Source organism: Haliotis asinina, chromosome 15 (genome assembly GCF_037392515.1).
Source record: "Haliotis asinina isolate JCU_RB_2024 chromosome 15, JCU_Hal_asi_v2, whole genome shotgun sequence".
NCBI classification, from domain to species: domain Eukaryota; kingdom Metazoa; phylum Mollusca; class Gastropoda; order Lepetellida; family Haliotidae; genus Haliotis; species Haliotis asinina.
The window spans coordinates 25,855,668-25,872,444 of record NC_090294.1 but is presented as its reverse complement, the minus strand read 5'-3'; the positions used below and the strand labels follow the sequence as shown (position 1 = coordinate 25,872,444).

At 39.9% G+C, this 16,777-nt stretch overlaps 1 protein-coding gene across 1 annotated transcript; it reads left to right on the top strand.

The window, feature by feature from the left end:
* Positions 1–2,966: 2,966 nt before the first annotated feature.
* On the top strand, positions 2,967–15,765 carry LOC137266149 (myeloperoxidase-like). Its single transcript, XM_067801637.1, has 14 exons — positions 2,967–2,993; positions 5,612–5,872; positions 6,738–6,867; positions 6,972–7,171; positions 8,353–8,553; positions 9,213–9,291; positions 10,032–10,138; positions 10,533–10,634; positions 11,234–11,347; positions 12,039–12,199; positions 12,805–13,355; positions 13,741–13,910; positions 14,445–14,544; positions 15,033–15,765. The coding sequence occupies exons 2-14, from the start codon at positions 5,659–5,661 to the stop codon at positions 15,373–15,375; spliced, it is 2,472 nt and encodes an 823-aa protein (XP_067657738.1). The 5' UTR covers positions 2,967–2,993; positions 5,612–5,658; the 3' UTR covers positions 15,376–15,765.
* Positions 15,766–16,777: the final 1,012 nt, after the last annotated feature.

The window sequence follows — 16,777 nt, the reverse complement described above, 5'->3', positions numbered from 1 at the left end:
GAACAATCAAGTTAATATGGGCTACTACACACCAACAGAAACAAACTGGAACAATCAAATTGATGTGGGTTACTATTCACCAACAGAAACAAAGTGGAACAATCAAGTTAATATGGGCTACTATTCACCGACAGAAACAAACTGGAACAATCAAATTGATGTGGGTTACTATTCACTAACAGAAACAAAGTGGAACAATCAAGTTAATTTGGGCTACTATTCACCAACAGAAACAAAGTGGCACACCCAGTTGCAAGACCATGTGGACTAATATTTTCATCAACAGAAACAAAGAACAATCAAGTTAATATGCGCTACTATTTCCACCAACAAAAAGAACAATTAGAGGAACGGAGTTAATATGGTCCACTATTTCAACGAACAGTTAATAAAGTGACACAATCAAGTTAATATGAGCTACTATTTATTCACAAGAAACTATTTTGGACCACGCCCATTTGCTTTGAAAGATATGAGGAATGTTCGGTGTCATTGGTTGTTTATCGGCCTTTATTATCATTAGACAAATAAATGTCTGTGTAATGACTGAATAGGTCACCGAGAAATGACTTGGCTTCACTACTGGCAGATCAAAACAATACTTCCGTTCTTTTAGCATTCATAAATGTGCCAATCCCGCGCCCTAATACCAAACATATTTTAGCGGAATTGTACTTTGCAAATAGGTTAGTAACGTTTCATGCAAACCATGGTGTTTTCACTCCAAATGTGTTACATAATATATATGTACAGTGTAATTAAATTTGATGAGAGCTTATTGACTTTAACTGTGTATATGTTCGTGGCAAATGGACCGATTGCTGACCAGGTTACATTCCCTGTACCAAATCCAAGATCCTCACAGGAAATAACACAAACTGAATCTTAAACAGTCTTTCAAATATTGTTCTGATTCCACTTCCAACATTGGATTCTCAGCATCTAGTCACGCTCAGGGAGCACGGGTAGCCCCACCGATTAATACAGTCAGTTTATTCAGGATACAAGCAGAGGGTTCGACTCCTGATAAACACCGGGATTCGTAGGTTTCACCAGGAGACATGCTTTTCATTAGGGCTGAGTGTTTTTTTATATCTTTACTACTTTATTCTAGAAGGAAGATGAAACAAAATTCAACACGTCTGTTAGGTTCAACTACAAAGCTCAGTTATTTCAAAGCTGATATCTTTTTCTTTTTCTGTTTTTACGGTGAGGTCGTGGAAAAGGGTATGACAAGTACAAACAAATTAACCAGCAGCGCTGTGTCCTTGTAAAAGGTTGTGATTGGTCATGACAAGAATCCGGGTTGTCTACATTTCATACCAGGTTGTGATGTTGTTTCATGCTTCGAACCCCGTTCTGAAACCATCCCGCGGCTAAATGACTTGATCTGTCACAGATAGTTTCATCTCATAAGTGATTACCTCACAACACTCACTCCTATTCAACACGCACATATATCTACCCCAAAGCACTGGTGATAGTCTATAAAGTACACGTGTACATTCTACAACACACATAGCACTCTGTCACGCACATATGGCTATCCATCACTCACACATGGTTATCTGTCACGCACATATGGCTATCCATCACTCACACATGGTTATCTGTCACGCACATATGGCTATCCATCACTCACACATGGTTATCTGTCACGCACATATGGCTATCCATCACTCACACATGGCTATCTGTCACGCACATATGGCTATCCATCACTCACACATGGTTATCTGTCACGCACATATGGCTATCCATCACTCACACATGGTTATCTGTCACGCACATATTTATCCATTTCGCACATGTCCTTCTCGCATTCATGGTGATCTTACGCCTGGTTGTACATCTCGCAAAATGTCAATGGTTATCTTATAATGGTTAGAATAGTGTGTAGGTGGTATATGGTGAGAATACAGCTGGTTTAAAAAGAGCAAGCAGCATAGTCTATGACTTGTACACGGTGAGCATACAGCTTGTCTAAAATGAGAAAGCAGGATAGTGTGTGGGTGGTAAATGGTGAATATACAGCCGGTTTAAAAAGAGCAAGCAGCATAGTCTATGGGTTGTACACGGTGAGCATACAGCTTGTCTAAAATGAGAAAGCAGAAGAGTGTGTGGGTGGTATGTGGTGAGTATTCAGCTGATCTAAAGAGAGGAAGCAGCATAGTGTGTAGGTGGTATATGGTGAGTAAACACCTTGTCTAAAAAGGGGAAGCAGCATAATATATGGGTTGCATACGGAGAGCATACAGCTGATCTAAAATGAGAAAGCAGCATAGTGTGTGGGTGGTATATGGTGAGTATTCACTGGCAGTAACGTTATTTAGTTTTAGTAACAGGAGGGTGGGAATGGGATCTAAACAGCTGCTCACTTCAATATTTTTCAGATACATTCATGAAGACAATTAACGAAAAAATACCAAAAGCTATCATATTTGATTTGTTCATTTTTTTCTAATCCCATCATATGTTGCTCCAAGGAGCTCATTCGCAAAACATATGGTTTTATATGTTTTTGGAAGTAAAGCAGTTTAGGATATACTGCAAGAGCGTGTTTTAGTAATAAGTAATATAATGAGATTTTAAGTATATCTCATGTACAGGGCATGTATATATTAAAATCTATACGAGGTCACAACGCAAATTCTACGTATACCCACCTTATTTTACCTCACACAACCAATGTTTACCCACCCACCCGTCCATAATATATTTAACATCCTGGAGATCGTTCCTTGACCTCTTAATGACCTTATCGTTGATCCATCAGACATATGAAATGATTGCATGTCCGACACGCTTCACTGCCCCGGCCAACTGTAAAATAGTTTATCTTATACATGTCAAGGTAAATCTGCAGGATGTTGAACGGAACAGTGTGATTGGTTGGTTCTGCATGTCACGTGTCATTTTTGTTTGTATTTATAAGCAGGTAATATTATCAGTAAACGCTGCAGATTTATGCTATATTTCCATCCACTGGAAAGGTACGTTGCGCTACCGTTGACAGCTTATTTGATTACGACCTCAATTCATTAACATAAATATGTAAAATTTATTTGAAAATATTTCAAAGATAGTAACTGAGTATGATCTTGAATAGATGTAAGTATTATACGTGAATATGCTTTATTTAAATATTGGTAACGGGCATATTCAAATATATAATTTTAGATATTTCTTACTGCGGGTGTTTATTGTTGTTCATGCAAAGTCAAACATCTTGTGTCGAACTAATTCTTGGCTAACGTACGTTATCTCGAACTAAACGCTTGGTCACTTCCATTGCCTAGTTTCGCTTACATCGAGTATCGGGAAAATAGGAGTACTTAAACAGCTACATTCATATTCGAGACAGCGGTGTTTGACAGTACATGTATATTCCAGGAGGCAGATTGTATTTTTCCGACAAAAGCAATACATGTTACCGGATGATATAGCCATGAAATACACACACATTCAAAGCGGTTCCTTATGTTTCGTATTATGATTCGCCCTTGCTTTCTCGTATGTCTTGATACATAAACAGTCGGGTAAAAAGAACTAATACTATCAAGTTTGATGATGTTTGCAAATGAAGAAATGGTTATTCGATTTTCATGTACCTGATACAGGTTTACAGTAAAAATACCTTAAGCTTACAATGTTTTGAAGACTGTATTGAACGTGTTGTGTTTTAATAGTGAGTTTAATGTTTAAGGGAATGCTTTCCATTCCCCGATAGTTTGGTGTTAATTGTTTATAATTATCCTGTGCGCTTGCTCTGTTTCTAATAATCATAATTATTAAAAGGAAATTTACAGTGTGTTTCTTGATATTTCTCAAAAAAGGACGTTTACATGTTTACAAGATCAGGGTACATGTATATAAAAAATAATAAATCCATATCAAGGAACACTAGGTGGGGTTCTTAGCCAAAACTAGTTTGTGTAATCAGATATATAAATGGTCTTAAATGCAGCCTACGTCCAACATCGGAGAAACTTAATACTTTCCGGTTACCTTAAGTACATCGGATCCTCATACCGTTGCCAAGAAACCCTATATGAAAACGTCTTCACTACAGAAAACCGAAAAGGTTAATATTTATGATTTTGGAGTCTTGCTTGCATATATATATTTATGCTTTAGTTCTGTGAAAATGACAAGGTAATGAGAATGATCAACTATATTACTCAGCTGTTTAAGGACAGCGTCAGAATCAACACCGAAAAGGTTAATATTTATGATTTTTGGGGTCTTGCTTGCATATATATATTTATGCTTTAGTTCTGTGAAAATGACAAGGTAATGAGAATGATCAACTATATTACTCAGCTGTTTAAGGACAGCGTCAGAATCAACACCGATACAATCATGATCACATGATTGTCTAGTTCAGACGTAATTATCGTTACAATTGTTAAAAGTGCATCATGCAACTGCAAAAGAAACGCAACTCTGTTTTTCATCAAGTTTTTTAAACAGAAGACATAAACACATGATGCGGTTACTGTTATGAGATGTCATTCTTTCGAAACTGTCGTTTCATTTCGTGCTCAGTATATTTTTCATCGGTTATATATATATGTCTGTCCAAGAGCCATTTGTGTAGATTAATGCTCGTAGTGTTAATCACAGACCTGACCGTACGTCGAAACTTAAAAAAACGAAAAATATACATCCACATCATGTTGATCATTGGATTGTCTGTTACAGACTCGATTATTTACGGACAACCGCCATATAGCTGGAATACTGTTGAGTGTGTCGTTACTCAACAAATGGACAAACAAACAAAACCTGACCACGGTAGCAAAGCATATGAGGGTTTTAAGCTCATTCCAGCTCAGAATCCGTATTCTAATTTGCATTAACTGTATTAGTTAAGGTGCGGTGTTGTAGTCAGGAGACTACAATCAGATTCTTCCGATATGTTCCATTTGTAGTACTGAATTAAGTAATGATAAGTGTGTGCATTTGGTACACTACTGCAGATAACTGTACCTATCTGTATCGGACATCATATTATAACATGTTTACTGCTTGAGTATCAGATTAATGTTATCATGTGTTCGGAATATTGGCTGATATAAATATTACAATTTCATAATAAAATAGATGTCCAAGTCCATTTTTTTCTCTTCTGGGTTATGACTTCCCAGCAAATTTGGCCATATGCTTAAGCGTGTGCTTGGCGACAACATCGGTCATTTGATCTAGTAAATTGATGTATTGCGTGTTTCTTTGACACATTTCTATGGCAGAAAGATTTATCTTATGATCAGCAAACCTCGCTGCACCCATATGGGGAATCGAACCCGGGCTTTCGGCGTGACGAGGTAACGCCTTAACCACTAAGCTACCCCACCACCCTGAAATCACCTGAAATGTTTCAAACGCTTTTGAGTCTCTGTGAACTCATTGTATAACCCTATCTTAATCACACATTACTGCATATAAATCATTAATGTATATATTCCTTAATGACACATTTTATACCTTACATATATGCCATGTTGTTTTGTTATCATGATATTTAATGTATGTTAGTTAGTATTTCGTAAGATATACTTTATCATACAATATGTTGAAGGTATACAATAAACTCTTTTTCGGTTTTCAGACATCTATGTAGATTATCCTGAGGCAACACTGGACAAGAGCTATATCATGTTATTGCCTGTAGTGCTAGGGTGCCAGTTGTTGGTGGTCGTTGCACAGGTTCAAAAAAAGACAACCCTACCCTCTAAAGTTGACAGACAGACAACCCTACCCACTGAAGTTGACACACAGACTACCTCACCCCCAAAAGTCGACCTGGAAGAGGAAGCCAAGCTGATTCTGGAAATGGAACTCAGATTACAAAAGACATTTCTGGAAATAGGTAAGCTCCCCACGTGTGATTCCAATTTTTAAAGGAGTATTCGTCCTTTGTCTATAAGACAGTACGGTTTTCATCCCGTGGTGTTACACGATTCTGCAAGCAGCAGTTGTGGAGCCCGTCTGGGTGTACATGTGCAATTGCGTCCCCTGGACGAACCAGAAATCTATATTTGATATTTCTAGCTTAGATATATCACACAATATTGGTTGTTAGAGCATAACGAAAGCTGTAATCGTATAAGACCCGCTTCAGTCGGAATATATACATACATACATACATACATACATACATACATACATACATACATACATACATACATACATACATACATACATACATACATACATACATACATACATACATACATACATACATACATACATACATACATACATACATACATATATATATATATATATTCAATTTTTTCAGATGTATATGTGATTTGTATTGGCACTGAATGTGTGAAAGAGAACATATCAATTTCAATAACACTTTAGTTTGGTGCATTCGGTATACTTGATGGTAATTTACATTAGCTATTCTAATTTCAATACATTTAGACTTATCTTCAGTGTGGAGACCATGTAATCTGAAACACGCCGCCTCTGGTTTCGTGGATGAGACATATCAGTGTTGGTATCCTATATTCAATAGGTTCGCTGGAAAATACTGGAGTATGCCATACTCTGTCAGTCAGTCGTCCGATGTTAGTCACAGTCCACCTTTGTTATTTCGAATCTAATTGTCAAAATTCTTCTTCGTCACGAGCTGGGGTTGTTTTCGATAAAGTTGTAAACTTCAGTACGTCTCTCATTCAATGTATCTGAAATGACCACCTGATCCACTCACAATTGTCTTGTAGATTCGTTGGTCAATCAGACCGGAACTACGATCCACCAGCACAGTAAGTTCACCTTCACGACACTGGAGAGCATCCGAAAGGGTGAGAACCATCGCCTGAACGTCATTATAACAACCCTGGGACTCAATCGGTGAGTTTCTTTATTTCAATGGCAAATACCATCATTACAACCTCTGTTACTTTTTATATTTGTTAATACCAGTGAATATACCACAAGTATATATTTACGTTTAGAGCAAACATAAGAGATGACCAAATCAGGCCAACACTTGAGTCAGGATTTGGACCTGAGGTCTTCTGCGAAGACAACTGCACCTGTGATAGGAACTACCCCTATCGGTCAGCCAATGGTCGCTGCAACAACCTCGAGCACACCTTGTGGGGTATGGCGTCCATACCGATGAGGCGTTGGCTTTATCCTGCATATGACGATGGTATGTGCTCTGATTGTAATGCCTTTCTCTTCATGATCAGAACTATGATGATCTATTGGTTTATTGAAGAGAGAACGTACTCAATGATCAGCAGATGTCATCAACCTATAGCAGTCCACTGCCTGGTACCAAGAAAACAAAGACCTTGAGTTCAAAACTGCATCGTTTTGATTAAGCTTCAGTATCAGTCTGCAGTGTTCCGTGTTCGTTACTGTATTGGAAGCATTAAGCCTTGATTAAGCTTCAATATCAGTCTGCACTGTTCCGTGTTCGTTACTGTATTGGAAGCATTAAGCCTTGATTTACTTGGAAATGGTTCACAACGACATTGAACTAAACTCTCACGGACAAGATGGTAGACTTAAAAGGCAAATTTTGTAGAGGTTTACTAAATGAATGCACAGTCCTATAATTAGCAAAATAGTTTATGGAAAGAAGACCCAATATAAAGACAACTGTAAGGGTTTGGAACGCACAATCAACACAAACTGTCCACGAGCTACAGATACTGCATCGACTGATACTGACCCGTGTATCAACTGTGTAGTCCTGATGTCAATACGTAAGGTTGATAAGTGCTAGGCATTTACACACAACGCCACCAGTGCAACGTTACTCGGTTTCTTTTGCTACATTTTGCGCGGTGGGCGCGTTGGTTAAAACGCCAGGCTAGTCATCTAGAGAGACTGAGGTATCAGGATCGAACCCACCTGTCACTGGGTGTGAAAACCTTCGCGTCAACTTTGTGTGAAGACTATTTCCGTGTTGTCACAACCCCTAGTGTACAGTACACAATCCTGTGTACTTAAAAAACCCCATGAATTCGTTGGCATATGACCAGATGGTGGCCACATGAATACGTGCAAACACCTAGTTGCGGGTACAGCAACGTGCAGTAGACCTGCACAAAGTACTCTGACTATGTGTCCCAGTCCACCCAGTTGTGATGTGGGTACCTCGTTAGGACGACAGCGCCACAATAAAACTCGGTGCGCCTAGTGGCAGCAAGAGTTATATACTCCCCAGGGAGTTAAGATTGATAATACGATGTGACGCTGAAACCGACATCCAGTGATCGAGGGAAACAAATACCAGCGCCTTGAGGAAGCATTAGTTTCATGGATATGTGCGCCATATAAATATCCTGTAATGATAATTATAATTTCTCGAACCAAACACAGGTGTGTCCACACCGAGACAACTGGCATCATCAGGCGCGCCAAATCATTTGCCCAGTGCCCGAACGGTCAGCACGACCGTCCACACGCCATCAACTAATGCTGACCTGCACGCCAACTACACCCACATGCTGATGCAGTGGGGTCAGTTCCTGGATCACGACATCACTAGCACGCCGACTCAACAGCTTACACAGCCGGGAAGTAAGACACGATCGTTTTAATAACAATAACAATAACTACCATGTGATTCTTTACCTTCAACATGTACAGACTTTTAGAAACAGCTTCGAGACAGACATTTACCAAACATGTATTTTGCATTTGTAATGATGAGCCCGGAGCAAATTGGGAAGATAGGAGATGTCTGATTAGGGTGTCTGTCGTTGGATTCTGGTAAAGGAACCTGATCATGACACGCATCTTCTCAGTACATGTGCGTGTACGTGTTGAACAATCCGTATCTACTGTTTGAACGTGTTCCAGGCCTATGCAAACGAACGGGGTAATCTCAGAAGCCCCATAAAATCTCGATTACACTGCATGAACCGATTCGAGATATAGATTGAGAGAACTGCAAATGTAATGTGTCACACGCATCATTGAAGTCGAAAATTGTACATTTTACTACTTATCTAATGTCATAAAAGCTCTGCAAAGCTTTCCTAAAATGTGACTGAAAAAGGCAATATTGTTAGTTTAGAACGTCTGTGTATAACAGAACCACACTGTCGGGTTGTTTCTAAGGATGCAAACTGGATGACATCGTAGTATGAATGTGAGCATCATACGCCTCAGGCGTTGTTTTCATATAGATATGAATGATTTTGTTTTACGAAGTCATGTTTTAAACATCCTAACAGACCCCTACCAGACATCGGTTGCTTGCTGCAGCACGTCCTTCCCTAATGGTGGCATCTCACAAGCAGACTTGAACGCAAGGTTGGTGGTACAGTTGATGAGTATATTTTCTTTCTCACAGGGCAACGGGAACATATCAACATGCGTATGCAAATCATATTCTGAAAGGACATTTTATTCATGCCCCGGGATAGATCCGCGAGGTCCACGATGGAAAACGATCGAGGAAGTTGTGTGTGCTACATTTAGGTTAGAGTGAGTGAGTTTAGTTTTACGCCGCACTCAGCAATATTCCAGCTATATGGCGGCGGTCTGTAAATAATCGAGTCTGCACCAGACAATCCACTGATCAACAACATGAGCATCGATCTGCGCAATTGGGAACCGATGACATGTGTCAACCAAGTCAGCGAGCACGACCACCCGATCCCGTTAGTCGCCTCTTACGACAAGCTGAGTCGCCTTTTATGGCAAGCATGGGTTGTTGAAGGCCTATTCTACCCCGGGACCTTCACGGTTCCATTTAGGTTAGATGAAAACGTAGCGCCTAAGTGGAGTTTGATTCCGTAAGTCTTCCCCTTAGTATAACCTGACATTTGACGGGTTCGCTTGTAACATCGATGGCCCCATACTGTAACCGTGTGTAACCCATTTCGGATTTGCTGAATTCTAGCTTAAACAGAATCAATCTCCTTCCACAGTCGTATACTCATAATGTATCTAATGGTTTTGTTTCTCAAAAGGTTTCATGTATTATTATGACATTCGTGCGCCCGTGTATATCGGAAGATTTCATGTGCAATCTATTTTGACATCAACAGGCCTCAATGTTTCCCCATTCAAGTACACCAACCAGACAGGAACTTCACGTTTGACTGTATGAATTTCGTACGGTCTGTCCAAGTTGAAAACGAAAATTGTACCTCAGGTATGTCTAAGGACCACTGAGTATGCCTGTTTTGATCTGTTTGTGTGTTGTTTAACGCATCTCCCAGCAATATTCCAGATAAATGGCTGCGGTCTGTAGATAATTACGTCTGAACTAGACAATCATGTGATCATGAGCATCGATCACGATAACTGAGACACGATGACATGGGTCAACCAAGCCTGCGATTCGTCCTAATTAGGGTCAGTAGGACAGTAGGGTGTGTGACTGGTATGTTACGACTCGCGGCTGATATGAAACTGAAATGCTATTAAAAGCGGGCCTTTACCAGAGATGTAACGCTTATGCACATCTGAACGTCACAATTTTTTAAATGCTTTTTACGAGCATCTGCCCATCGCCATGTTATTATTTAAACAACTATTGTCCCCAGCTCCGGTGGAACAGCTGAACCAGATCACAGCCTACATCGATGCCTCACAGGTATACGGATCGTCCCAGGAGGAACAGAACCAACTGCGGACTTTTGTTGATGGTAACTTAAAAATCATACGATATTAGTTTGGTCCGGATAAAATAAACCCAGAATTCATTTGCTCACTAACACAGGGGCTTGTATGGCTAAAAATACACCATCCTAGGTCCAACAAGCCTACACTGATAACCATATACATATTCCTTATTCATATGTATATGGATATCAGTGTAGGCTTGCTGGACCCAGGATGTTTTATTTTCAGCAATACAAGCCCCTGTGCTCAATAATACATTTCATTCAGAAAGTTAAATAAAATATGTTACAAAAGTTTGAAAAGATGCGTATGTTTATGACACACCTACTGCGAAATTCCCCTTTTGATTATCTTTTAACATTATGAAGTAATTTATAATGCATCTTCAACTGCACCTGTGCTCGACTCGATTCGGGTCGCTGGTAGTGTGCACTGGCGTCCCTTAACCAAGTTGTTATTTAAAACTTGAACCTCAGTCCGAAAATAATGCCTTGATTTGGGTCTCTAGAGTGTCCACGACTTGCTGAATTCATGAGACTGACATAATGTTCCCTGACGTGCTCGTGTAGGGCTTCCGATATATGTATATAGTCACTCACATACCCAGTGATATTTGTTCCAGGTTTATTGGACGTGAGTAGTGTCACCAGTACTCCGCGCGAACTGCTTCCAGAGGACACAGCCAACCCCGACAGTTGTAACCAACAAGTTCCCACTGATTTTTGTTTCCTTGCAGGCAAGTTGTGTTCAAGTAGAAAAGTGGAAAACGAAGCACAGAATCCCAGGTGTCCGTTTGAACAAGCCAAACTGTAAACATTTCCAAGAGATTGTTTTGTTTTTAAGTGATTAGTGTTGACAAACAAATAATAAGTTACTATAATAGGCATTTTTGTAGTACCTCGATCAGGGAAACTGCTCAAAGGAACTTAGTCCTATGCTGTATTGAACAAGAAGGTCGTAAGTTCAGATCTGAAACTTTTGATGTTGGAATTGTCACGTAAGTAGTCTGGAAGTTTGTTCCACTGATAGGGTAATGAGCAGTTGGATTTAATCTCGAACAAGGCCATTTAGCGCCATGAGGACAAATAATAGGAGTTTCAAATTCAATCCTCTCCCTCTTTCGTAGCCAGTGTAGTTCCTTGAGTACAGGTGTTATATGCTCGCACTTCTGTGTGTGGGTAATCCCTCTAATTCCTGAGCTGAGTTTTGCGTTCGCTGAAGCTTGGCTAAAATGTTTGTTTCTGCATCCAAACAAAAGGCTGTTCCAGTAATCAACCTGGGGTGAAAGAGAACCCCCAGAGCACGCACAGAATCTTCATGAGGAAACAAGAGCTCTTATAAAAGAATCTACAAGTAAACATATTTTGTTGTTTTGGTGTTAAGTGACCAGTGTTGACAGACAGATACAATATAATTTATCTGTTAAGGTGACCACCGTGTAAATGAGAACCCCACTCTGCAGAGCATCCACACCATCTTCATGAGGGAACACAACCGTATTGCAAGGAGGTTGAAGCAACTGAACTGTCACTGGGGGGATGAAAGAATTTTCCAGGAAGCCAGGAAAATAGTAGGAGCTATTATGCAGGTTTGGATTTGGATGATCTGACTGGAGCTTAGCTCTGTTTCACTTATACATAATCGAATCTGGGTCACACAAACCCGTGTTTTATATAATGATCATTTTAAAGAGCTGTCGGGGTAATACATCAGGCAGTCGACCAGTTAAGTTAGTGAACCTTTCCATCGGATTAGTCCCTTCTCATAATAAACAACGCAAACAATTTGTAAGTAGTTACGATTGACAGTAAAAGTTGGTGAGGACCAGGATCCGCAGTGGAACATTATATACTCTCTGGCCAAATTTGGCGTTGTTAGACGTACATGTTTACATCATTATGTACAGCTTATATATGTTGCATACATGATTGATACACAAAGTGTTAATAAAGAGCAAAGAAAACTATGTCTGCACATTCATTTAACCAGATAAATTAACAATGTTACACTCATACGTTATTGATTTTCTTTTGAAGAGGCGTTGCTAAAAATGATACATTACTGTTTTGCGAAATATTACTAATTTCCGGATCGTGTCTAGTTTGATAGAGGGCAAAATCTAGTTCACCTTGTGCACTTTCGGTTTTCATTGTGTGTAAGTAGTTATAGCGGTTGATGCTTTGTGTGTACCAGGAAATCACATACGACGAATACCTACCAATTATCCTTGGTCCAACAGCCATGAGTAACTATGGCCTTACTCTAGGCTCTGGCACGGCTTATGCTAATGTCTACAGCACAACAACAGACGCCAGCATCAGGAACGCCTTTGCAGCAGCGGTCTTCAGAATGGGACACTCCATGATCCGAAGCTTCATTAGCAGTTTCAATGTGGCTTACGCCAATGTTGGTCAAGACAGACTTAGTGACACTTTCGGAAACACCCATCTGGTATTGAGTGCAATGAACAGACACGTTGGCCATTACAGCAGAGGTCTGGTCAAGGATTGCGTCCAGTCAGTGGACAGCAAACTGACACTGGAGGTGACCGACCATCTCTTCCCTGATGGTATTGGAAATAGGCTGGATCTGGCTGCTCTCAACATTCAGAGAGGAAGGGACCATGGTCTGCCTCCGTACACTCACTGGAGACGTTTTTGTGGTGTTCCTGATGTGACCTCTTTCGCAGATCTTGTATCGACGCACACTGCAGCTTCTGCTTTGCAGCTTGCGACTGCATATGCGTAATTATAGTGACTTTACTTATTTAATATTTACTTTTTTTCCATAATATATTTTAACATGAGTATGATACTTATGCTTTTCTGTAAAGGTGTTCAGCCTTGGAGACAGTGCCACAGTTCTTAAAATGCTTTCGGGAAGTAAACATTGAAACTTTTCAGTAACAGTTACAAGTGATGCTTTTTGACACAAATCAACTGCGTAAGTTCGTTTGTATATAAACGTCCACTGTGCGGTCTAGAAATAATCTCCATGATTCACTCCTTCGTGTTTCTATTTATGTTATGTTCGTGCCCGTTTAAACAAGCCCACCAACATTTGACTTTGTCATGAACTCTTGTTTAAAATCGGCTGTTTGCATATTATTTCAAACATGTTCTTCCCTAGAGATGTGAACGACATTGACCTGTTTACTGGTGGACTGTCAGAGATGCCAGTGGCAGGTGGACTTGTCGGACCAACCTTTGCCTGTCTGCTGGGAAAACAGTTCGAGGTCCTCAAGAAAGGAGACCGATTCTGGTTTGAGGAAGACAATGACTTTGTGAAATTTACCCCAGGTTGATATTTATCCTGAACTTAAAATTGATATTTGCATATCACAAACTCATCCAGCAATATAATAATAACTCTTGCAAACGTCATTAGCTGTTGGTCCATTATGAGTGCGAGAAGTCGCTTTGAAAATGTGATTTTGTTCGAGCACCGTTGTCTCGTGCGTGGGGTTTTACCAAAGTGGGCAACGCCTATTCAACATGCAACTGGGGTTATGTGCCGTTTTTGCTTAACCAGATTCGCCCAAATTATTACCCTTATTTAAGGGCTACTATTTTATTTGTATTCAGGAAATTCAACAGAGTGGCAAAAATGTCACACAAGCACAAATGCACGCTTTCCTTTGCCCTTTCGATACGATTTCTGTCGCTCTATCGGAGTTCGATTATTAACATGCTACCGTCATTATACTAAAATGTATGGGCATGGATGAGGCAACAAGCAACACTTCCATCACTAACAGGTTCCTTCTGTATTTTGTTATACAGTTTTATGTGCCTATCGGTCGCCTAAAATAAGCTGTGTCCGTATCATTGCAGGTCAGTTGGAGCAGATCAGGAAATCGAGTCTGTCCCGTGTCGTGTGTGACAACACAAACACAAACAACATTCAATCAAACGCATTTGTAAAGGATTCAGTGTATGTATGGTTTCTTCTTTGATTATCAGATGATTTACAAATGTTTTTTAGAAAGAAGGTGTCGGAGATAATAAAACACTTTTAAAAAGTTAATGTAATCAATAATTCTGTTGCGAGTTCAAAATGACCTCATACACTTCTGAGAATGATCGTTTAGTCACTTAGAGGCATCAAGTCAAATCCACAGGTAGCAGCTTTCTGGCAAAATTTCAAAACAATATTCTTTTCACTTCAGAACTTTCAAACACGCCTCAATATATATTTTCGTCACCAGTCATCTGAGTTGGCCAAGGGAAGCTTAATGGACATTGTTAGCTCACTCCCTGACATACAGAACACGCGGGCACACAATGTTCAACTGTTTTCCAGTTTTGCCGAAAGAGTCTCTGCGCCCGTATAAATACATGCACTGATATCGATGACATATCCATTGAAAGGAACCTTACCTCTGGAAACGTATTCCATGGCCTGTTTCTTCTCAACTTCAGAGTCTCATGTAGTTCACTGGATGAAATTGACCTGACTCCCTGGAAGGAGGTCCAAGGCACATGGTCAGATTGGACTTCCTGGGGACCATGCAGTGGCGGTATTCAAAGACGCAGCCGTATATGTGGCCCTTGTAACTGTGGCTGTGAAGGCCCCAACTTAGACGCCAGGTTGTGCAGCGACGGATATGGGTGGACTGCATGGGGCAAATGGGGAGGCTGTAACAGAGGGATAAGAACTCGAACTAGAGATTGTCGTTGTCCAGGAGTCGGATTGCAGTCAGTCAGTTGCAAATTTACGATCGACGATGCCTTTCTCCAAGTGGCAAAATCTAGAAATCCTTAAGATAAATGAGAGCGAAATACAGATTAGTATGACGTTCCAAGGTACCCAGTAATATCCCAGCAGGTACCGAATTGTAGTAAAATGCATATGTTTTCACTTTTATTGTCGTAGGAACCACAACCACCATTGTAATGCTTGTTTCATAAATCAAAAGGTTCAAGAGAGAGGGCCCACTTTCCTCCGTTCAAGCAACAATTTTTTACCTGTACGGACATTGAAAATGTCATTGATCCTTACGGAAACCAGAGGTTGGGAATCATTTTCAAGATTATCAAAGAAATGGAAAAAGGATATACGCATGTTCAAACAATGGTATTATTATGAAATCAAACAATGTAACTCATGCCTGAATATACTGATATTTGAATAAAACTCTACTGAAAAATTAAAGTATTACTTTGTTTTACTGTGATATATCTACGATTCGTATGGATGAGTTTACGCCACTTCTATCGGTTTTCTTGCAATACGACACCTGGGAGACTCTAAAATGGGTTTGGGGAATCGAACCCAATCCTTCGGTTTCATGATAATACGACTTCACCCCAATGATGTGTTGTCTTTTATTTTGTCTCCTACAGCATTCTAGGGGCAATGGGGTACCCTAGTCGTTAAAGCGTTTGCTCGACACGTCGAAGGCACGGGTTCGATTCCTCTCCTGGGCATGATGTGTGAAGTTCATTCCTGGTGTCACCCTCATTCACTCTTACCGCACTCGGAAGTTCTTGGACATTCTCCCATATTGCGTAGCGTAACCATCAATCTCTCTCAATGTATAGTAACTCACTGAATCTGCTGAGTCAGCATGTACGTGATAAGGCATGAAGTGACGTCGTTGATGGCGACCTGTGTAATAATACCGTACTCAGAAATATTCCAGTTAAGTCTATACGACGTTTTCTTTACAATTTTATAAGTTTTATCAGACACATTTTCGTGGTTTAGTTCAATGATCCAATTTAGCCAGACACAGGTGTGAAAGGCATGTTATCGGTTTTACATAAGAATATATTGAATTACCCATTTCAAAAGGTATAGTCCCCTTAGAGGCGCATATTAGGTGGACATCCGTTCAGAAGTTCTCTAAAAACGACTGTTGTAATGTATATCGCACATAATTGTGCCATGTGGCTGTATATGCAGAACTATTGTGAACACCTTATCACCCCAAAACATGCAAACAAATTTGAAATACCTGTCCATATCAGTTGTACATTTGAATACATCAGAACATTAAGTCCCTCAAATACTTAAGTATGATGTCAGCTTGATTTCTAGGGTAAAATATTGTATTCTGTAAACTAAACTGAACTGAACATGCATACGAATAGTCTGTCGAACAGACCCTGAAGTACATATATCCAGGAAAGCCCACGCAAGTCTAGAAAAATGTGTCAAGTCT